At 48.4% G+C, this 23,698-nt stretch overlaps 1 protein-coding gene across 1 annotated transcript in view; it reads left to right on the forward strand.

Moving 5' to 3' along the window:
- The first annotated feature begins 3,138 nt into the window (after positions 1–3,138).
- CACNA2D3 (calcium voltage-gated channel auxiliary subunit alpha2delta 3) overlaps positions 3,139–23,698 on the forward strand; it is an 838,936-nt gene continuing 818,376 nt past the window's right edge. The window contains exons 1-2 of the mRNA XM_087431193.1: positions 3,139–3,341; positions 4,014–4,095. Of these exons, the coding sequence (XP_087287319.1) occupies positions 3,220–3,341; positions 4,014–4,095 (204 nt within the window). The 5' untranslated portion in view covers positions 3,139–3,219. The remainder of the gene's footprint in view (positions 3,342–4,013; positions 4,096–23,698) is intronic.

Genomic DNA, 23,698 nt, shown 5'->3' on the forward strand with positions numbered 1-23,698 from the left:
ACAAGTGCAACATCCCCAGCTGACGGGACAGAGCATGCAGGTCTGGCAATGAAAGGGTCATTTGCTGAATTCAATGCTCCAGTTGAGGGTCGGGTGTTGAAATACAGGCTTTCAGGTGAAAATGGCAAGTAGGACCCAGTGCCTGGTGCTGCACCTGGCGAACTGGAAGGTTCTCCTGGTCCCTTGTCCTGATGTGGCTGCACGAACCGCCTGGTCTGAAGTTAGGAGACCCTCCTTTAAGTGGTTGGGTGTCTTTGCACACCGAACTAGCTAAACCCTTCTGGACCTCTTCTGTTAAATAAGATAATGGGACTAGATAGCTGACAGATCCCTTTCAGCACTGATTTTTGTGATTCTGGAAAGACTGTAGAGTGTGCAACTGTTAGGACCCCAAATCTTTGTGACACTTTGAATTCTGAATTTATTAACATCAGATAGTTTAAATATTTTTACTTTTGAGAGCGTAGGAAATGTTTAGTGGGATATAAATGTATTATGCATAATGACCTATAAAGATGGTCCGTGTGTGAGTCATAAATGCTCAGGATGCCACCCTCCTGGGACGGTTATTCCCAGTGCCGGGCTCCTCTCCTGATTACTCTCTAGTTGCCCGGAAATGCCTGCGAAGCTCAACTATGTCAGGCTGGCAGAACATAATGACTTATCATAAAATGTCGTTGCGACCGTGGTGCCCAAGTGGCCCTCAATGTAGTCCAGCAGTCAAGTGGTTGTTCATACATGACTGGGCTATAGTATTTTGCTGTGCCTCAATTTTCCCATCAGTTAACAGGGATAACAATAGCACGAACGCTGCAGGTACTTTTTCTTCATACACACTATAGTTGACCTCTTGTCAAAGTTTATAATTATGCATTTATCATTATGGCTTTTGTAGTAAAGCCTGTCTCCCTCGATAGTGTATACATTCCAGGAGGACAGGTGTCTGATTTGTTCACCACTGTGTCTCCAGCACATTCCACTGTCCTATCACACAGATACTTAATTACTCACTGGATGAATGAGGGAATGCATTTTAACATATAGATACCATATAGGTAACAGATTGGAGCCTTACTAATAAGGGCTATATGCTTTCATTCCCTCACTCACTCATTCATTCTCTCATTTATTCATTTAGAAAGAAGGCTCCTGGGGTCTGACAGGAAAATTAATTTTCTCCCAGCCCCCAGTTTGAGCGGCAAAGTCATCCCGACCACTTGCCCCGGGGTCAGGCGGCGCTTGGCTCGGTTTGGAACTGCTAGCACGCTTCCGTAGACGGGAGCTGTGCACAGAAGCGGAGAATTCATTATAACCAGTTAGTCATCCGTGGAGACTGTAGACGCTGCCCGTGGGCGGGACGCACCTGGCGCTTCCCGGGTGGGGCCTGTTCCCCGCGCTGCGCCCTGAGGTGGGAGCGCGACCGGCCACGGGAGCCCGGGGTCTCCCGCACTCAGAAAAAGCACCAATGGCTCCTAGGCGGTCCTTCTCCCCGGCAGCCAACTCTGAGATCTAGCCCAACACCTGCTCGGGTAACTTTTTCCGGGGACTGCGGAGCAGGGGAGCTAGCCTGGGTCTTCACCCGACATCGCCAGGCAGAAGCTGAAGCCCACCTTACTCACTTCCCTGACACCTGAGGGTGCTGAGGGTGAAGGCGGGCGACAAGACAGCACGCAAACCCTTGCTGGGGAGGCGTGCAGATAAGGCGAAGCCGGCGGCGGCCGCCCTGGGAGACCCCGCGGCGTCAGGAGCGCAGGGCTCGCCGGGGTCACTGGAGTTGCGCTCTGCCGGTCGAGGATGACTCAGCCTCACTCGGGTCGGTCCTTACTGCCATTCGGCGCGAGGGTTCCACAAAGTTCCCAGTCACACCTCAGCCCACTCACGGGGGCCAGGGGCTCCGAAAGCCGGGTCCCGGGGGGGGGGCGGTGGCGAGAGAGGCCCGGGGGAAGCCTGGGTCTGTGGGCGCCCAGGGCTTTCACCGACTTCGTCTCCCCTCGCCCCTTCCTCTGTGGGCAGCTCCAGGGCGCCTCCGCCGGCGCTCGGCGGCCTCTTGCCCGGGGGTGGGGGTCCGAGCGGGCAGCGGGTGACCTCTCGGGCCTCAGAGCAGTCTCATTCCCGAGACCAAGGAAGTCCACCAGCCAGGACGGTCTTGGCGCCGCATTGGCTCCCCTCCCAGCCCCGACATCTCGGCCACCGCCACTCGCCGCAGCCGCGCGGACCCCAGGCCTCTGTCCGCTCGAGCGCGAGCTGCTTCGGAAGCCCGGGCCCGGAGTCGGGAGCGCCAGGGACGGCCCCGCCGCGGGCCAAGCCGGGAGCCCCGCGCTCGTGCGCCCGCGCCGCGGCGGCAGCGCCACCCTCCGCGCCTTCCCCTGTCAGGCGCTGCGGCCGGAGGAGCAGCTGCGGGCGGCCACGCAGCAGTGCCCTCGCCCGAACCCGCCGAGCCCCCGATCCCATCCCCACCCCGTTCCGTCCGCGTGCGACCCCGGCCCCGCCGCGAGCCGCGGCTCCTTCTGGAGACTTTTGCCTCCTCACGCGCTCCTTCCCTCCGGAATATTGCGCGGCGGGGTGGGGGTCGCGCCACTTCTAGGCTCGGCGGCACCCGACCCCGCCGCCCCTGACTCGGCCGGGCCCACGGGCGGACTGGGAGCGCGGCGCCGGCTCGGAGCTGCCACGGGCAAAGTGCGGGGCGCCGCGCCGGGCCCTCGGCCTCCCTCCTGCGCCCCCACCCCCTCCCCTGGCTCGGGTCGCCAGGCCGGGGCACGGCCCCGGGCAAGAGTCGTGCCCGCGGCGGCGGACTGCGGAGTTGTAAAGAACTCGGCGGCCGCAGTGGGCCGGGCGAGGCAGGGCGCGCTCCGCCTCGGCCAAGGACACTGGAGTTTGCGAGTCTCCGCCCGCGCGGCGCCTCCCGCCCTCCCGCCGCGGCCCGCCGGACTCCCCGGGGCCGCCGAGGCGGGGCCGGGCGGCCGCCGCTGCGAGAGGCGCATCTCCCTCCCCCCTCCCCCGCCTGCCTCCCTCTCCACCCCTCTTCGCTCCCTCCTCCTCTCCGCCCTCTTCTCCCCCGCCCCCCCGCTCCTTTTTCTGCTCCCCAAGTGAGCCCGGCGCGCGAGAGGCAGGCGGGGCGGCGCGGAGCAGGCAACCCAACGCGCTCGCCCACCGCCCTCTCCGCGCAGCTCCCCGCGGCCGCTCTTGTCGCCGGCACCGACGCGTCGGAGGGAGCCCAGCATGGCCGGGCCGGGCTCGCAGCGCCGCGCGTCGCGGGGGGCCTCGGCGCTCCTCGCCGCCGCGCTTCTCTACGCCGCGCTGGGGGACGTGGTGCGCTCGGAGCAGCAGATCCCGCTCTCCGTGTAAGTGCCGGGTCCTGCGCCGCCCGGGGAGGGGACCTGGCCGCCCGCGACCCACTGTGCCCAAGTTTGGGCGCCTGCAGGTGCGGCCGGGCAGGACCTGCCGCGGGCATCGGCTTCGCCTCTCGCACCTGCCTTCCAGGAGCGGATAGGGCGGCGAGGCTGGGGTGGGATGCTCTTGCCCCCTCCTTCGGGTTGGCGAGTGAGACCTGGAGAGGCTCACCTCAAGTGACAGCACCAACTTTGAAGCCTGTTTACCGAATCCAACTTCCACGGGCCGTTTGTTTACCCCCCCCCCCTTTGCTATCTTGCCATCTCACTTCTTTTTTGGGAGGGGGGGGTGGGTGGATTTCTTCCGACTAGTATTTGCCAGGTGATGCCTGGTTTGGGTGGGCAAGTTCTCAAGCAATTGTGCAAATAAAACCCAGTGATCTTTTTCGAGAGCCCGGGAGACTTTGCGCATTCTGAACTATGTGACCCCCCTTGGGCCCCCTCCCGCGCAGCGCTCTGCAGTTTGGAGCTGGCAGTTTCTGCCAAGGCGCTTTTCCTATCTTCTTCTTTTTTCTTTAATGTTATATTGTCCGGCTTCTTCCCCACAGTCCCATGTCTGCGTGTGCGTGCGTGTTGACTGTAACACGGGTGTTACATTTGTTCCTGTGTCCTTTCTCCCTGCAGGGTGAAGCTCTGGGCCTCGGCGTTTGGTGGGGAGATAAAATCCATTGCTGCTAAGTACTCCGGCTCCCAGCTTCTGCAAAAGGTAAGGTTTCTGTGGTAGCAGGAAGCGATGATTTTTCCAGCACAGAAAATGGAGGCAGATTTAGTTTTCCAAACAAACGTGAACCCCTAGCAGCATCAGTTATCAGAGGTGTCTCTGATCCCCGGGTTTCTTGGCAATGTACAGTGCAGTGACTTCTCCCTACCAACCGGTTATTTTTAGATGACACTTGATTCTAAACACAAAGGAAAGCAGGATACTCACTCGCACTGTCCTGGCTGGGGCTCGGAAACTGAGTGTTTTTGCATGGCTCTCCTCTCAGTGTCGGTATTGCTGTTTCAGTGTGAGAGCAGATGCTCCTCTGGCCAAAAAATGCTAACTTCATCCAAGGGGCAGAATCAGTGCCTATTTTATGGTGTCTTTCACCTCGCCTGCGTTGGAGGCTGGGTTCAGTGTATCACAGAGAGATGCTGCACGATTGTTTGTCATCCCTGCAGTTGTACAATCCCATTATTCCCCAATCATCTAGACCCAGGGCTGGGATGCATTACATCATTACAGATAAGGAGAATGAATGTGGTTATCTTTCCACTCAGCTGCACTGCCGGGTAATAACCTAGGAGAGTAGTCCACAAACTTAAGAAATTGGTCTGCATCCATATAATTCTGGAGAGTAATGAGAATGGAGAATTGATTATTAGGTTTTATCAGAAGCTGCATCAATTTTAATTCAAACAGGCAGCATTATGCTTAAAATTACATTGTGAGATATATGGTTTTCCGCCTTCCCCTCTGAGAAATAAAGAAAAAAAGAAAAATGGGCTGGGGAGGAGAGATTAGAGGAGTTAAAAGAATTTCAAGTTAGCAAATCAACACGATTAATCCAAGTATTCTCTGAAAGATAGAAAATAAAATTGGCTTTTAGGGGATAATTCTCTGCAAATGGGTACAAACAGCTTAAATTAAGTTAACTTTTAAGCATTTTTAAATGTGCTTTTTGGGCCAATGTAACATATGTGTTATGCATGCTGCCTGGTAACCAACTACGTGTTTTATTTATGGCATTCTGCTTCAGAGAGTAGCATTTTTGGGGACATTATATGAAACAGTTTGTCACATGAAATCCAAATATCGTAATAAAGCATCAGCTCACAATGGAATGACAGAAGTGATTCTGGCTTAAAAATTGCCAATAGCCATATTCTTTGAAACTGTGGAAAGATTGTTTGTTCAACTCTGTTATTTGGGGAAGGAGTTCATTGAATTATAGGCAGTTGATAAAAACTTGAGGCTATGATGTGCCTTTATGGAAGATGATAATTTACATACCTGTGACCCACCTCCCAGTTTATAGGAATTGCCTCTTTTGCTAGTATTCTTTTAATCTTGACTAATCTGTACCCTGCTTTGGCATTTTGCCCACATGTCAGATGTTTTTTGTGAAGAGTTCTGGACTATCCCATTGCCTGTGTATTTTCCTTATGCTTTTAAAGAAGAGAACATTTTGTATAACTTGAAAGAGATATTTCTCATCTGCATGTTGTAGTTTAGTTGTAGCAATTCTGAAAGAATCCCTTCAGAGCCTGTGAATGTTTTTTGGTTGTGCTTACATATCTTCTATCTCATATTTTGTAGGACCACATGAAATATGTTTTTTCCTTTTCTCTGAAGTTAACACGCACACACACACGCACATTGCTCAAAACCCCATCAACCATATTATTGGCTACTCTATAATAGCAAATTGTAAACAGCTAAAATGCTTCTCTTACCTTCTCATCAGCATCCTTTCTGATATTGAATTCACAAGCCTAGCTTTGCTTTTGTCATGTTTGCAGCTTGACAATTGTGTAATTATTTCCAGCTTGACAATTGTGTAATTATTTCCAGCTGTTTATGGCTTTGTTGTCATTTCTTGCAGTTGCCTGGCATTTTGTAATCAGATGCAAGGGGAAGGTGAGGTGTTGCTTGGCATTAGGTTCCAGGGTGGGTATCTGCTCTCGCACTTGGATTGCAGTCATCTGGAGTCCTCAGATACCCATGGCTTTGGCTTGCTAGGCAAGGACTTCCGTGGATGATGGGCAGGGCATCTTAGACAACTTGGGGAGCATTTTTGCAGGTATCTTTTGGCCGTCTTGGTCCATGGGCCCCAAATATGACTGTATTTTAAAAATGAGCAAAGAACATTTATTTAGAGAGGTCAGAGTATGAATGAGAAAAGATCTGAGGTGCTCAGAGTGTGGGAGGCATAACATCATTTGGAAAAGCAAGGAGACAATTGGCTTTCTCTTGCTTATTTTCAAGTTTCTGGCCATTTGCATGAGGAATTACTCCTTTAAGTCAAAAGTCTCTGCATCCTTCCATCACATCACTGCATCCTTAACAATTAAGATTCTCTCAAAATGAGTTAGAAAACTTGGTTGGAAAATGCATTAACACTGTATTAAGGAGACTCAAAGGTGACAATACTATGTTGCATAATAGACTGTAATTACACTTTTAAGGCATGGACACTTAAACTTGCTTTTCAGTTAACTAAGGTATACTGTATACCACCATATAATTTTATGTATTCTGTGTAGTTTCTCTAATTGAAGTTTGATGTTGTGATCAATGTCGTATGCTCATTTTTAGAATGGGAGTTCAGTAATTTTTGCACTAAGGCAAAAACTTTACAAAGTAGTTATTGTGAATATAAGTTAAATAATAATTCGCCATCTGTTTTAAGATGTTTGGAGACTGGGAAAACTGCCATTTTGGTAACAGCTTTTCATTAGGTAATATAATTTGAGGTAGCAGTATTATCAGTGATTTCATCAATGTAAATACAAATATTTAACAATGTATCTTATTGCCATGGCTTCAGAAAGGAGAATATTTCATTTGTTGTTTCTATATTTAATACCATGGCTTTCACTACTTCAGCTTATGATAATATATTAGGTATTCACTGCCCGACTTTCCCTATTTGTTCTTCTTTTTGTCTTTGTTGAGGACAGGAATAGCAACCTATTAGTTCCTTATAAAGAGGAAGTTTTTGATTTCATAAAATGCAGTAAGCCATGTTTTAGCAAAGTTGAGTGTTTCAGTACAGAGTGGGAGAACGCGGGGCTTGTATGTTGGAGTTGGAGTTAATCTTGAGAGATTTTACGGTTGTTACAGAACAGCGGGCCCCGAGAGGAAGGGCTGGTGTGCTGATGTGTGCCTGCATGCTGCCCTCCTTAGCTGGCAGATAGTGCAGGGGTTTCAATTCGCTTCAACTTTTAATTAACTTTCCTATTTGACATATTCATGCCAGTATTCAGCTGCTTCTATCTTGCTTCATTTTCCCCAAAGGATGTGCTTTGTTTGGGTTCTTTTAGGGAGGCATGGTTTCATTACTTCTTTATTTGGGATTCAGCGAGAAGCATTGGAGTAGGTCTGGTAACGTAGGCTGTTAAACTCATGGGCTCCACACCCCTAACATTCACAATAAAAGGCATTAAACTGGTGTGACTCTCATTTTATCCTCCTTAGGGAGAATTTGGTGGGAGCTGGGTTTTTCATTCTAGTTAGTCCTGCATTCAGGGAATGCATGTGCCTGGGAATGAAGGGTTCCAATTACATTTTCCAGAATTGTGTTGATAAATACACAGCGGAAATACAGGTAATGTGTGTCTCTGCCATTAATGCTAGAAAAGGATTGACATTTACTTTGGACCTCTCATGCAGCACTTACTGAACGTGCGTGCACTTCTTGAAGTGCACAATCAGGTTTTTGCGTATCAACTATTTATTGAGAGGGCGGCTTTAATACATAAACTTGATGTCTCTTTCCACAGGACAGAGTCAGCAAAGTAAAAGGTTGGTTCTTTAAGCCATTTTGATAATTATGACTTTTCATCAACGTGGAAATCGATGGACTTTTAAATAATTAAAGAGGAGTCTTCACTTATCAGGAATTGGGTAGCATGCAGCCTCTAGGAAGCCTGACACTCTACAGATTGCTTTTAGAAGAATGCGCTCCTTCGCTGAACATTTTTGTTGAATAAATACGGTTACTTGTCATCCTGCAAGATTAATGCGTTCAACCTATGCTGTCGATGCTTTAACTCACGGCATCACTTCAATTACTGGACTTCTCCCCAGCAGATTATTTTTAAAAGTCTTGAAATCTGGGAGATGACAGTTTTCAATCTTTCAGGGCAGTTTATTGGTCTCATTAGGCCAATCACCAGGACATCAGCAGAGCAGGGTAAACCAGTTAGAATTCAGTTCGTGCATCTTACCCATGCATGCATCTGATTGCATTTGTAAACTCACGCATGGTCGCTGGCTGACCAGATAAAGTTCTTTTTGTATGGCTTTGCTAAGTTTTTGTCTGAGCCTCTTTTGCTCATTTCTTTTTCTTTCCTTCATTTCCTTTTCTTTCCTTTTATATTTTATTTATTCTTATATCAGTGTGCTTTTAGGCAAACACACAGTTACCAAACCATGTAATAATTAGGAAATCTGTCAGGCATGGGCAAGCACAATTAATGTTTCCTGGTTGTGATGAAGATGTAGGTGTGTGTCAGGATGAACAGAAGTAAAAGAAATGTGAAACCATGACCCCAAGCACCCGTGGCCCTGCCAGATGTTGTCCTGCAGTTTGAAGCACATATTCACGGAAGTGCAAGTTTGGGATTTTAGCCCTTCTCAGCCTTTGATTGATCCTCACTTGGTGTTGAGCGCTCCCACTTATGTTGATCAATAAATGACTTGGTGTGTTGGGTGTGCTTAAAGAAGCATACATTCTCACAAGGATCCTTTGTTTCAAGTCTGTCATTAATCCAGATTTATCGTCACAGATGCCACAAATGGCCTTTTTCTTTATTCGAGTACACGTCCTCTGGCAGAAGTGAGTGGTGTTTATTTCAGGGGCCCCGCATCTTTTGCAGTCACAGTGCTTGTTTAAACAGCCTCCCGATTTGAGACCCCAGCATCTTCTAGACAGAGACTTTCAGCAGATTGTGTGTTCCCCGGGACACTATGATTTCACTTGGAGGTTTGCTATGGCTAAGACTGAGAAAAAAATTAAATAGATGTTGTAAATGCCGGTCTATGATTTAGCATATGAGATTTTCCCCCTCTTTTCGTGTAATTTTTATACAAGAGACATAATGGCCTGTGTCGTATCTGGAGTGACTGCAGTGATGCTTTTGTGTATCAGTCAATGAGAGGAACATTTGCTCGTGTCAGTTTCTGGCAACACCGGTAGAATCTTCATCAACCGTCTTTGGTCCATTAAACCAAAGTTAGCTGCTCCTTCAAGGAAAGAAAATGATGTAGAGGAAGAGGAGGGTGCTTGACTTCTCGTGATTTCCCTGAGTGTTTAGTGACCAGCAGACTGAGGTGGTTCCTCTGGAACGTAAAGCCAGACTCAGAGACCCCTCTACCACACAGTCCTCCACGGGGCCGCGTGCACCCTTGGCAGATTATGCATCTGCATAGCTGATGTGTTTTAGGGGGTTTCTACGTGTGTAGCTAGCATGTCTGAAGGAAGTTATTTTACAAACACTACTTTGAAAAGGGTCCAGTATGTTTTCAATAAATGGTAAACATTTCAATTTCCATTTGCTTTGAGCAACACTCATTGGGTGTCATTCCAAGGCTGTCTAAATAAGGCATTAAATTTATAAGATGTATTAAATATGTATGTTGCATAGCTTCCTGGTTACCCCAAATCAAGATTATGAAAATAACTCAGAAGTCAGACTACTAATGGGCATTTCAAGGCCATATTAGAAAGGAGAGCATTATCTCTTGACAAGGAATAGACGGCTATTTCTCCACTTTGTGCACTTCAGAGTGTTTGTCTTGCCACCCAGTATTGAGAAACAGTACCCTCCCAAGGTTAAAAGAGCTGTTATCCATGTAAATGATCTGGACAGGCAAGCTGGGCGGGGCCGTAAATGGCTGGGGGTTCGCAGAACAGACCTCTGGTTATCCATTTTAGGTGAGCAACTGCCGGTCGATAGTCGGGGCTTCCGCGTCATTACCGTTATACTTATTAAGTTTGTGTGTGTGCGCGTATGCCAATAAACGTGGATGCCGCTTGTCACAGAATGTGCCAGATGCTGCCTGCTGACGGGGAAGACTGTTCTTGTCCTCTGGGCTGCTAGAGAGAGTGGCTTGAAGGAGCTGGGAAAGAACTGAGTGACCCAGTCCACCAGGCAGAGGTTGGTCCAGCATCCGCGATTTTGTGGGCACCTGGAAACTGAGGATCTCCTGAGACCAGGATCAGCTACATAATTTGCAGGGCCCAGCGTGAAAGGAAAACGTGGGACTCTTGTTAAAAAATTATGAAGAATTTCAGGATGACGACAGCAAAGCATTAAAGCAAGCACAGGGTCCATTGGGCCCAGGCACAGCCGCCCAAAGGACAGGCCGTCCTCATTTTGGCTTTCTCTTTTCCCTGCTGGATAGCTCATCCTCACAGCCTAATTTAACATTCCAGGCTGCAGTCAGGCTAGGGGGCTTCCTTTGCCCATCTTTGTTCGTGGTGATAGGTGGAGAGCTTGGAGCATTTTCAGAGACGCACATCTTTGGAGATGCAGTGTTGTTAAAGGAAAGGTCACTGCCCTAGGAGCATTGGCATCTGTCTTCTCATCTTTTCTGTATGCATTTCCTGAGTGGCCTTGGACAAATCATTTACTGTGATAGTAAGAACAGGTAGCGGTCACTCTGCAATTCCTGCATTCCAGGTACTATGATAAGTACTTTGTACAAATCGTCCCAACAACCCAATGGGGCAGGGACTACCAGTCACCCTACTTCGCAGATTTAGAAGCCGAGGTTTACAGAAGTTAAGTAGCCTCCCCAAGGTGACCAAGCAGGGATTCCAGAGTCTGCACAGCTGGCTGTGATGCTATGTTCGCTTTGTGTGACCTTTTTCGACCTCAGTTCCTGTTTGAAAACAATAAGACCTGCATTTCTCTACCTGATGGTTGTTTGGGAGGATTCAATGAGATAACATCTGGGAAATGACATCAGAAACAATTAAAGCCAGGGATAACAGCTGAGAGGACACGTTTTGGAGTCAGATGGACTTGGCTTCGAGTCTCAGATCTGCCGTATCCTACCTGGGTCACCTCGTTGTTTAATATTTCTGAACCTGTACCCTCAAATGGGAAAGAAGACCAGTACCTTCTACCTTACTGGCTGTTGTGAGGATTAAATGAGATAAAACATGCAAAGCACCTAGCACCTTGCCTGGCACATAAACGCTTCCTGCCAGCAAGTTGTTGAGGTCATGATTGATGGCATGATACAATGACAAGCTCTGCAGACAGCCTTCATTGAGCATCTGTGGGGCTTCACATATGCAGGTGGGGTGAGTAAATGAGTAAGTGCATGAATGGGGGAGTGTGTGCTGGGTGCTGGCATGTAGGAAGGTGATCCCCTGGGCACCTGACAGGGAGGAGCTCATGGAACCAAGTACTTCAGAGCAGGAGGAGGCAGCAGTGGACACAGCCTCTGCCGGGACGTTCACTCTTCCCCTTGAGGTCAGCTCCCGTCTCCCTGAGGGTCGGGGAGACGCCCAGAGGAACCCCTACCTGGGGTCTTCCTGTTACCTCCTCCCTGGCTCTGCCTGCCACGTAGGTGATGGAATGACCACGTCTGCCCCACTGTCCAGTGTGAGGCCCTTACACTGCCGGAGAACCCAGCACACCCAGCAATTCGCCCCGCTGTAAGAGCGCATCCAGAAGCCAGTGGTGGACGTGCATTACTCCAAATGCCCTCTGGGACAGCATTCCGGATATTTCCTCCTGTGAGAATTCTTCCTGCCAGGCCTTGGAGGGCTCTAGACTTCTCCCAGCGGCTTCCTAGGGTGCAGTGCTGGAGGCCAGCTGGGACATGGGCAGGGTGATCTTTCCTCCAGTCGGGGAGGAAGGTGCAGCAATGTGTCGGGACCGCGGTCTGTCACCAAGTCGCAGGAGGCACTTGAAGGGCATCCCGTGTTCCTTGGCTTTTCCCACTGGCCCTGCCTGCCTCCTCTTCAGAGCTTCCTTGGCATGTTCTGTTGTTGCGTTTTGGCCTTTGGGCATTTGCAGTCCTCTGCTGATCTCCTTCAAGATGTTGAATTAGTGCCACTTGCCACTCCTCTTTCTGTAAACATACATACCAACACTGACATCATGGGGGGAGATGCTGTTGTAGTTGCATGACTTTTAAAAATTGTTTATGGATAAAGCCATTATAATCAGCACTGAAAGTCAGAAAGAAGTCAGTAATGAAAGTAAACGTGTGAAAGCTTTGGTGGTTCCACTTGAGCCAGATAGTGCAGAAACGGGCCCAAGAACCATTTGTGCTGGGAATGTTACAAACTACAGAGTGTGACTGGAGTGGTGGCTTCTCGAAACCCACCAAGGTCATAACCAGCTCTGGTAAACAGATTGTTGATTGGGGCTGGAGAGAGAGGAAATGGACTTTTTTTGGGGGGTGTTTAGTATGAGCCAAGCATCCTTCGTATTAAAGTAGATAATGTAAAGCATCTGATGTGGTCCTTAGTTCCACTCCGAGGCAGCCCGTGTTATCTACCGCTCACAGGTGAGGCTCACAGCTCAGGGAGGTGGAGCACTTGCCATGTGATGGGGCTGGGACTCAGACTTGGGTTTGCTTTGACCCCACAAACCTTTGACTTTTCTCTACAGCACATGCCACCTGTGTGGGCTGATCCCACCTGAGTATGGGCTTCAGTCGGGTCTGCAGGACCACAGCAGGATGAGAAGGGCCGGGTGGGTTGGAATGCCGGTGCCATCTCTGCTTTCTTTCCCCCAGACCTGCTGTCCTCAGGTGGGATTTCAAGACGTGTGTGTGCTCTTTGGCATCGAAGACAACTTTGTGGGTGTTGGGTCCCCATGAGGCTAGGCAGGACTCTGTGGGCTTGTGCCCATGGTGAGGCAAGAATGGTTCCTGAGGGAGAGTGGCAGTGTTGACTGGTGGGGTCCTGGCTGGCAGGGTGGAGGTGGTGGTGTCGGGCACCTTAGGACTCTTCTCAGCCCCAGAGGTGGAGCTGCCGGGGAAGAGAACAACCTTGTGGAGCAGGATCCAATCCCAGCTAAGACAGATTCGGCGAAAAACCAGGGAGCATTTCCCCTCGTGTTTTCCCCCCAAAGTCAAAGCTGCTCTTCATCTGTTTGCTCAGGTACCTAAGTTGTATACTGGGTGATTTGACGCATTTCCCTGAGACTTTGGTATTTTGCATTAAAGTGGAATGAAAGGTGTAATTGGCCTGTGGAATTCCCCTGAGGCTAGACCCTCCCACACTGTAAACTTGACCCTGCATTTCCTTCTCGATTTCTTGATGGCTGCTAACTCTTGGCTCCCAGGAGGGAACCAAGTGTCTTGTTTTAGAAGGATCTAGATTTCTATTACAGCCAGCCATGCATAGCTGAAAAGGGATTTTAAGTAGAGCATGGGCTTTAGAGTTGACTTCTGCCCTGCCAGTCACTAGGTTTCCCTCCCTGGGCCTTGGTTTGCTCATCCACAAAATAGAAGTAATAATATAAGCACCTGTGTCATAGGGCTTTGGGGAGGATTATATGATATAACACATATGAAGTAGTTTAGAACAATATGTGGCACATGGGAAGCCTTAGTTCTCTGGCTATGCTCTCATTTATAGAGTCCCACTTCATTATTAATGAAGAACAAAAGAGACTCCTGGAATTTGTCACTTTGATCCCATGATGAGCTCATAAAATTAAGGCAGTGTATGTCACACATAGTTAATGTGACAGGGGCATAATGGCAAACAAAAGCATTTATGATGTCCCCAGGGAGGTGGATTTTTTTGGCTTTCTTTCCCAAATTCTTCTAATCCTGTCCCTTGTTCAGTAAAGGTAGGTGGTTGTGGGATTCAAGTTGTTCTTGCTATAACATGGTACTGCAATTTGCAAAACAAGGTGAAAATCAGAAACACCGGGCAGGCGTTTGGTTCTTTGTACCTGTGCCGTCCATAATGCCTTTCCATTGTGCTTTGTTGAGGCAGAGGCAGAAAAATATTATAAAAAGAACAATAGGTGTGGGAGGCAATAAATCCATTGGAGGTGGGTAGTCTTTGGCCACGAGTCATAACATACAGCTTTACTCTTAGCTTCCTACCAGTTTCCATTATCAGTGAAATTGCTATTAACACAATATGATTGCATAATGTACAAACAGCTCAATGGGCATTGGCTTTGCCCCACTGACATAAATGATAGTCGTTTGGCTTCTGGGATGGTGATGCTGAAGTTTGAATATCCTTTCTTCTTGGTTTTGGCCTGGGCCCCTGTCAGAATGTTATGCTTTTGCACACTGGTGCAGAGGGCACACTTTGAGGGAATCACTATCAGACATAAAGGGTGTGTGTGTGCGTCTGTGTGTTAATATTCATGGACTGTTTCCCTTTGCTCATAAAAACTGGTGACTACTATAAAATCCCAGAGTCTGTGGCCAAGTTCAAGTTTTGCAGAACACCAAGAGTCATCTGGTCACCCTGAAAGAAGATGAAATCCTCTCACGAAAGGGCTCACTGATCTTTTGGAAAAAGCCAATGATACGTATTTCCCAGAAAGGAATTTCAGAATTACAGACCCATAGCTGGGTTTCCTACTTTCAGCAAGGTTTTCAGTTTTTTGATGAAACAAATGCCCTATGAATGATAGGAAAAATATAGAGACTTAGAAATCAGAGGATTATTGACTTTTAAAAATGTACTTTTAAGACAGGCAGTTGGTCTTGGGAAAGCAGAACTGTGTAGAGGTGAGGATCTAGATCTGAGTCAGGCTAATCTGAGTTTGAATCTAATGCTATTGCTGACTAGTCATATGACCATGACAGTCAGTCTCTGAACCTCAGTATTCTCATCTGTCAAATGGGCACAATGCCACTAACTTCTAGGTGGAGTTGAGAGGTTCAAATGAGAAGATGCACACAGGATGCTTAGCAATAAGTGGCTCACAGGAAGTGATTAGAAAAGGTGGGTTTAGCAGTTTGTCCACTTGGGGGAGAGTTAATATCAGGTCATCTGGAGGCCATGTTTGTAGACCTCCACTAAAGCTGCCCACCACTGAGCCCCATAAAAGCTTTCTAGGAAGTAATCGTAATAATGAGGCAGATACTTTATTTGTATTTTGTGCCATGTGCTTTATTTGAATTATGTCATTTAATTCCTCACGACCACTCCTGAGGCTGGTTTTAGCATCATCTCTGTTTTAGAGATGTGGAGACCGAGGCGGAGAATGTAACTTTGCCCAAGGCTACACAGCTCCAAGTGGCAAAGGCAGGCCTAGAGCCTGGGTCTTGTGAGTCCTGTTCAGGTGCCTGGGTACCCATGGGGTCCGAGGAAGGGCATCTGGGTCTTTCCCAAGACCAGCATTTTTCCCATGCTTTGGTCTCAGCCTGGTGTTGGCTCATCAGGGCGGTTGTTGGAAACTTCTTCCTCGCCCTTAATCCTTTCCTCAAGGGAGCTCTTAGACTTGTTAGGGTGCATTGTCATTTGCTGTCATAATACAGAATTAAAAAGGGCGAGAGCTGGGCTGAGGGGAGCCCAGGAAGCCCTCTAGCTTTTTATAGTTCTCCCTTTTATTATAATAAAATCATGCTGCTTGTCTTTTGATTTCCTTTGAGGGTCAGTCAGCCCTCCCCTCATTAGATCTGATTCTTAAGAAGCCTCTCCAAGAATCTCATTGAGTTTGGTTGAATTTCCCTTTGTGTGTTTCCCCTTATGGTAATGGATGATCGCGTGGAAGAGACAGTTTGGGCTCTGGGACCTTAAGACAAGACGGGTCTGGCTTTGAGATCCACCTTGGCCCTTCTTAGCTTCACTTCCAGGCCTCGGGTCCCTTATCTGTAAAATGGGGTCACGGTGAGGACTAGCTATGTTGGCATGTAACAGTCTTAGCGCAGAACTGGACATCTGGGAAATGCCCAGTAAATTGTAGCTGCTTGGTTTTTGCGATCTCCATTTTTTCTCTCTCTGTCCTGGATGTTTGTTGGTGCTTATTTTTTTTTCTCCGGGAAGCCACAGTTCTGTTTTTCTGCATGATCGACAGCTAGCTTGAAGGCCACAGTCCTTGGACCCACTGGGGTCAGTTTTATTTTGCATGGAATGAGTCTGGCAGATCTCTCTGTGCCCCTGGCAGGTCTGGGGATGTGTGATATCCTGAAGACCTCTTATCTCTTTCGGTGGTGGGGGGGTGTCAAGAAGGAGGCAGGTAAGCTAGACCTTAAATTCCGCAAGGGCAGGCTTGCTCTTTCTGATGGGCGAGGGTCCCCCTTTGGCACTTAGCACAGAGCTGTCTTTGGGGTGAGCTTCAGGGGCTGTTTGTGGACTGCATGAGTGTACAGATAAACAAAGGCAAGAAGAGCTGTGCTGAGCTTTTCCTGGTGCTCACACGCTGGTGATGGGAATAAGAATGCTGTTGAGCACAGGCCAAGAACTAGGTCCTTCACATCCCTTTCCCCATTTACTCTCCAATGCTGGGTTTTATGAGCCCACAAAAAGTCGGGGGCTGCCTCCCAGCCACAGCAATCCAGCTCTGAAGCCCTGCAGGCGGGTCCCTCGCCCACAACCCTCTTGGTGCCAGCAGGGGCTGCCAGACATCCAAGCCAGCTGGTCTTCACTTCTCCCAGCCTGTGACCCCCTCCTCGCCCCTGGGGAGCATCCCAGCCCATCTCACTCAGCACCCTGAAAACACGGCTGAGTCTCCCCAGAAGCCTCTGAGCTGGGCTGAGGGGTCCTGGTGCCTCCGCAGCGCTGAGCAGAGCAGCTGCCGCGGGAGCACCGCAGTGCCGGGCGGGAGCACTGCAATGCCGGGCGGGTGCACGAGGAGCACCAAGCGAGACTGATGGGGCCGCGGCAGCCGCCACCATCATCCTGGGGGAGGCAGCTCGGCAAAGGCAATTAGGAAGCTGCTGCAGCTAATTCCGTGAAGTACTCGAATGCCACATTCCCAGTGACATTAGGGAGAAATGTGAATTTTAATTTCTATCCCTTTCACCTTCATGTGGGGTCATTACCTGGCCTTGTCTGAGGCCCTGCCGGCGTCAAGATGATGCATGATGTTTGCGGAGCGCGATTTCACCTTCTCAGTGCGGCATCCTTTTATTTTATATTTGTTTGTTTATTTATTTGTACATCACTGGGACTGGGTTTCTGAGTCTGTGCATTGCAGGCAATCGGGAGCTGCTTCTTCGTCTGCTGCATGTACCTGCAGCATCCATGGGGCAGCGCTACCCACTCCTGGGCGACATCCTGACTGCACCCTACATCAGCTGTTTCCGGCACCTCCACATAGGAGGAAACCTTGTGAGAGGCCATAAAGCGAGTTTGGGTTATTTGCATTTGCATTTTGGTCCTGCAGGTGCAATTGTCCGCTCTCTTCCCCAGGCCTGGCCCGTGGATTTGCTGAAATCCTGCACCAAGCGCATTCCCTTTGAGATGAGGGGGAGCAGCTGGCTGGGAAGTGGGCATTAAATTATATGGATTTAATGGGGGACAGTTTTGCCAAAAGATGTTTAGCTCCAGGCCCCATGTTTCCCAGTATCAGGCCCCACAGAGTATTACATTTTGAGGCTTTCGGAGGAGCCTGGTATCCAGGTCCTCCCTGGGACATTAGTCTCTGGAGGCTGTGAGGCTTCTTGGATGATTTTTGCTCTGTGGAGTACCTGGTGTCATAGCACACCTGGAATTTGCCGTGTAGCCCCGCAGTGACCAGAATCTGATGCCCACCTTCTACCTTCCTGCTGAGCCTGCCTACTCACTCAGAAGGGAATGAGAGTGCCTCTAAGCTGGAGCAGGTCTTAGGAACCAGCCCCTTCAGCTGTGGGCACCTGGGGGCCCCGGTGGCATGCCCCAAGAGTCACAGTGAATCAGGAATGGGCCAGGCCTGGAGCACTGGCATTTTCACTCCCAGCCTCCGGCTCATGCCTTGATCAGGGCATTGAGGCCACAGAGGGAAGACAGACCTCGCATCCCACAGCAGGCTTCTCGGAGGACAGAAAGAGGCAGGCTTTAGCCCCATGTCCCTCTGCTCCCTGCCTCATGACTTTCAGAGCTGCAGTCCTGGACTCCACAGGAGACCTGCTCTACTCGTCACGCAAAAGGGCGTATTTAAAACCTTTCCTTGGATTAAATCGCATTTAAGCCTGAATTTCACCTAGAGAAAATGTTCCTTCAATGTATCTTTTTTTAACAGCCAAAATATTTTGTCCCAGTGTGTCATCGGGGAACATTCCCATTATTAACACGATCTGCATAAGTGAAGCAAGTAGGAGACAGAATGATTAGTCAAGCGTTTATTCACTATTGATGAGCCCATCTGGAAACCTGAGGCTTCAACCTTCTCCTTTTCTACAACAGAGATTCAGATGACCAAATGTTTCATTTTGGGTAGAGTATCATGGTTTGGGAAAATCTTTAGCTGTCTTAACAGACTTACAAGAACACATTTGCTTTTGACCGAATGTTGGGAATGTTTTCTTCCTTCCTTTTTTCCCTTACTCCCTTCCTTCCTGCTTCAACAGACACCCATTGAATGCTCAGTGAGGTGTGTAGAGCTGTGTTGGGTGCCAAAATCCCCTTGCTGCTGTGGCCACCTTTCTCATCCTCACCCTGAATGCTTCAGTGACAGCACACTGCTCACATTCCCCAAACACATCAGGCTGTGTCACGCCTCTGTGCCTGGGTCCATGCCATTCCCACCGTCTACACTGCTGACCCTGTTGCCCTTGTCTGGCTGCTGAGCCCTGACTTTAGAGGATGTCAGACTTGAACATGCAGAAATATCACCTGAGGAGCTTGTTAAAATGCATTATTCCAGGGTCCCAGCCCAAGAGATTCAGACTCAGTAAGCTTGGCCCAGGACCCAGGAATCTGCATGCTAACAAACGTCTTAGGTAATTCTGATGTTGGTGGTGGCTGTGCTTTGAGAAATGCTATTTATATCCCACCTCTGGGAAGGCTTCTGGCTTCCCCTAAAAAGACCCAATCATTCCTTTTCTTTCCTACTGGGAGGAAATGTGCACATCTTCCCACCGTGGTTTGCTTAAGTATCTGTGTGCGTGACGTCTTTGCTGTTCTAAGCCAGAGGCTGCGGCTGCTCGCCCCTGAACCCAGCCTGAAGCTGGCATTGGGTGCAGCCTTTCTCAGTGTGCATGGCGTGAATGGAGATTTTCTCTGCAATAGAAATGGGGGCTTTGGAACAAGTCAGGCATTTTATCTCTTAAGTCAGAAGGTACCCAGGAGCACGTCTGATTGTTGAAGCAGTTTATTTAGAAATCAGTGAGCAGAGTTGAAGTGGCCATTCTCCAATTTGTATGATGGAGAGAAATTTGTTGACCTGTCACCGACGGCTTTTCTTCTTACCAAATAGGTTACCGGGACCTGTGGTTATCAGCCGTTTAACAGAAAATTGTTTGGTGAACATCAACAGGAAAGACGCCATCTGCTTCCCATAAAAGGCCACTCCTAATCTCCCTGGTACAAGAATTGATCCCTTGGGGGCCCGTTGGGCACACAACTGCATTTTTTCTAAGTCAGCGGCTTTGAAACTTTTTTGACCACGGCCCACAGTAAGAAATACATGGTTCAATGCAACCCATTGCACACAGCTTCACATGTGAAACACAAGTGTCACGAAACATTACTTAGCCTTATTCTCTGCAGTGCAAGCTGGTCTATTCTAGTCGACTGAACTCTGTTCTGCTCTGTTCTTTTCTATCCTGTTTCACTCAACTTGACTCAACTCTCTTCTATTCATTTTAGAAGGCTGGCTGTGACCAATAAATTGATTTCACAACCCCAATAAATATGTGAAAAAAAAACAGTGCTCCAAATGTTACCAGGGTAAATTATGGGCTAGTTCACTTTTATTCTGGAAGGTACAGCATTGCTCTTTGAGACTAAAGCTGTATTTTCCCCAATAATAATGATAGGTGGTGAAAGTTAGCATTTATCAGCCAGTTGCAATGTTAAGCTCTCTGTATAAATTTCATTTCACCCTCTCAACAGTCCCATGAAATAGTACTCTGTTAGTCTCATTTTCTAGACAAGGACACTTAGGTTCAGAGAGGTGAAGTGACTTAGTCAAAGTCAAATAGCTAATAAGTGGTGGTCATGGTTCTTGAACCCAGGGCTGTTTGACCATGATGCCTGTACTCTTCCTGTGTTTGCATTGCCTCTTCCTGTGGCCAGCAGCTACCTTAGTTGTTCCCAAATGTTACCACTGGGCTGCTATGTGGGAAGCCCAGTGAGAGGCAACCTGGTGGTGGCATGATGGGGGGCAGTGGGGAGGAAAAGTGAGAGAGAAGGAGGAGAGTGGAAGAGGGAAGTTTGGGGAGCACAGGTGAGCAGTGATCTTCAAAATACCTGATATTTTACTGAGCACTTACAGAATTTACAAAGAGTTTTTGCATCTATGTTATGTTGGCCGCCTCCTGTTAGAGCATCCATGGCATCTGGTATTTGTTATTGTACCTGCTGGGCAGTTGTTTTCTTATCTCCTTCTCTGACCAGGGGTCATCCTTCTGAGGCCACAAATGATGCCTTGTCCTTAGCATGCCCAGGACCTGGCCCAAGGAGAAGCCTCATGAATGTTTGGTGAATGAGCGAGTGCATGAAGAGATCCTTTAATTTAATCCTTACAACTAACCCATGAGTAATGTTCCATCCTCGTATTGCATTCGAGGAAACTGGGCCCAGGATCACAAAGCTAGTGATGAAAGAGCCAAGTGGAGGACCACCACCCCCAGATGCAAATGTGACTATTATGTTTGTATTTGTTTGTTTTTTGAAGATTAATTTGGTTATCCCACCTTCTCCCAAGAATTTATCTTCCTACCATCTGGATCTGAGTTTTCTGAGCTTGCTTTCCTGTTTCTTTTTTTGGTTGTTTGGGTGTGATGTGGCTGGACCAGAGGGTCACAGGGCTAGAGAGGGCAGGGCCCTGCCTGGGAGACTGAGGTCCAAGTTCTAGCTCTGGCTCTGACACTGCTGAGCTCGCGGACCTGAGGCAGCTCGCTGCTTCTCTCTGGGCCTGCACTCCATGGAGCTCCAAGGTCCCTTAGTGCTGAGACACAGCACGGTTTCCTCATTTCCTAGTGTGCTCCACCATGAGATGGGGGGCACTCTTTCCATTTTATGGCAGTGTCATTCCATCCTGCATACCAACATCTGTTGCCCTGCCTCTGTCTGCACCAGGATCCTGCTGGAGTAGAGGGAGGTATGGAGATGCTACTGGCCCTGCCTCAGGGTGCATGGAATCTGGCAGGGGCAGTGACTCACACCAGTGCAAACTCTGTAGAAGACAAGGCAGACTTAGCCGAATGGCCAAGAAAAGACAGAGTAGCATCAACATTGGAGGAGGCAGAAATGACATCCCATCTTGGTAAATTCTCCTCTGCATTTTTGCTAATCTTATTTCCCAGGAGTCTTTGTGCCACAGACTTGTTCTTAGAGTTGTGTAGGGGAATGGAGTCATCTTTGAATGTAAAAGGAAAAAATAAAAAGGACTAAAATATTTGACATATGATGAAGTTCTGTGATATTTTAGACAGTGAGTAAATTGGTATTTATATAACCTGGTATACTCATTTCCCCTGATCCACCCTCCCTTGAATGTTGACTTAATAACACTCCTGACTAAATGACGTTAATTGCTTTAAACTGCCAAATTAAAAAAAAAAAAAAAAAAAGCCAGCATTCATTCAACAAGTGTGCTGTGTTCTTTTCTGGCTGGAGCCAGGAAAGGAGAGCTGAAGTCTCTTGGAGGAGGGAAGGCTGAGGTGTAACCTGAGCAGCTCGGGAAAGGGGACTTGCAGATCCCAGGAATACCAGCTGCTTGGGCTGCAGTGGAGCTGAGGGCTGAGTTCATGGCACCAGAAAATCGCTGTGGGTTTGAATCCTGGATCCACCTGTGGATGGTATATGGCCTTGAGCAGCTACTTAGCTTCTTATTACACATTTTCCTCTTCTTTAAGCGATCCTTATCTCCCTGGACTGTTGTGAAGATTAATTAGATCATGAATATAAAATTTAGCTCAGTGTCTGGCAGTCGTAGGAATTCAATGAATGGCAGCAACCGTTATTTTAATTCTCACCATCTTTTAGTCATACACTCACCCTCCGAGGTCTGTGGTATTGCCTCCTCCAGAAGATGTCAGCTCCCCAGAGCAAGACCTTTGGCTTGTTCATTGCTCAATTTTTGGCTCCCACAAGAGTCTCTATCAGTAAATATTTGTGGAATAAATGAATGAGTGCGAGGAATGAATGAACTTCAGAGGCTGAGAAAACTAAGGCTCAGAGAGGTCGGCCAGCTTATAAAAGACAGAACAGAGGTTCACACCAGGTCTGCTGTGTCCTCAGCGGTGACCATCAGCTAGTGGGGGCTCATTGACTCCTCTCTTTAGTGTTACCTAAATTCCTGGGAGAAACACCATCTGTCTCCTGCTATCTGAAAGTGAAATGCGTGTAGGGGTGTGTGCACTTTCCAGGATGGCATCCCAAGAAGATGGGTCATAGTAGACGTAGCCTCATGGTTGTTTAGGAACTAATTATTTGGTCAGTTTTCATTCTGAGGTGAAATAATAGACTAGTAACCCTTCTCTCTTTTGGAAAAAAGCTTCCTAAGAGCTCTATGTTCTAAATTAACTGCAGAGTCCCACTAGGATGTTGAAATAGCCCATACCCATCAGGGCCCCATTTGCCGAGCTTTTTCTGGGACTTGGTAAGGGACAGCTTTTCCCACCGAGCTCCATATGCCTGTGTCAGCTTTCTCTTGTGTATTGCAATGGTGATTTAAACCTCCCAGCTCACCCCCAAACCCCTCAGACTCCCATTGCAATGGGCTCTGAGGCTTCACTGTTTATCCTCTTTCTCAAATCTGTTTTTTGAGCAAGACTGCAGGGTTAAGGGAGGAAGAGAAGGAGCAGCAGAGGGGCTGAAGTGTGAAGAGAGGCACTTTCTGGTCCTTTTGAAAAAGTCCTTGAATTCAGCCCTTGAATAGTGCAGTATAAATTTGAGAGATGAAGGCTATTAATACTTTGCTTCTTGTGTAGGAGCTTTTAGTCCAGGATGTCAAAATACATCAATAACACATTCTTTCTCCATTTCCCCATTTCATGTGTAGGGAGGAGGTGGAGAGCATCTCCAGGGAGAACATCGCTGCCTCAGACCATGGCTGGTCCCTGGCAGGAACACGACAAAACAGTCTGAATTTGATGATTTCTTTCATTTATTCATCATTCATTCATCCTTCAACAAGATTTTTGAATCTTGGTACTCTGTCCCAGGTGTTGTGCTGGCTTTGGAGGTATAAGGACAAGCAAAATAAGACACGGCCCACCCCCTCATGGAGATTACAATCTAGTGTGGGAATCAGGCATTTCTCAAAGAATTAGACTAACGCGTGCAGATCTCCCGGCGGTACCGTGAAGGAATACTGAGAGCACATAACCCAAGGACCTGCTCTGGTCTGGAGTCAGAGGAGGCTTTGCTGAGGGGATGAGCTTCAGCTGAGACCTGAGCGATGGCAGGAATTAATATGACAGAGAGGTAGAAGAAGGGGCCCTGGATCCTTTGTGATGCTTCCTTACCCGTCCTGGCCCAGCCTCACCCTCACCACACAGCCCAGCCTAT

The sequence above is a fragment of the Ceratotherium simum genome, chromosome 5 (genome assembly GCF_057802395.1).
Source record: "Ceratotherium simum simum isolate JZ-2026a chromosome 5, ASM5780239v1, whole genome shotgun sequence".
In the NCBI taxonomy this organism is placed as follows: domain Eukaryota; kingdom Metazoa; phylum Chordata; class Mammalia; order Perissodactyla; family Rhinocerotidae; genus Ceratotherium; species Ceratotherium simum.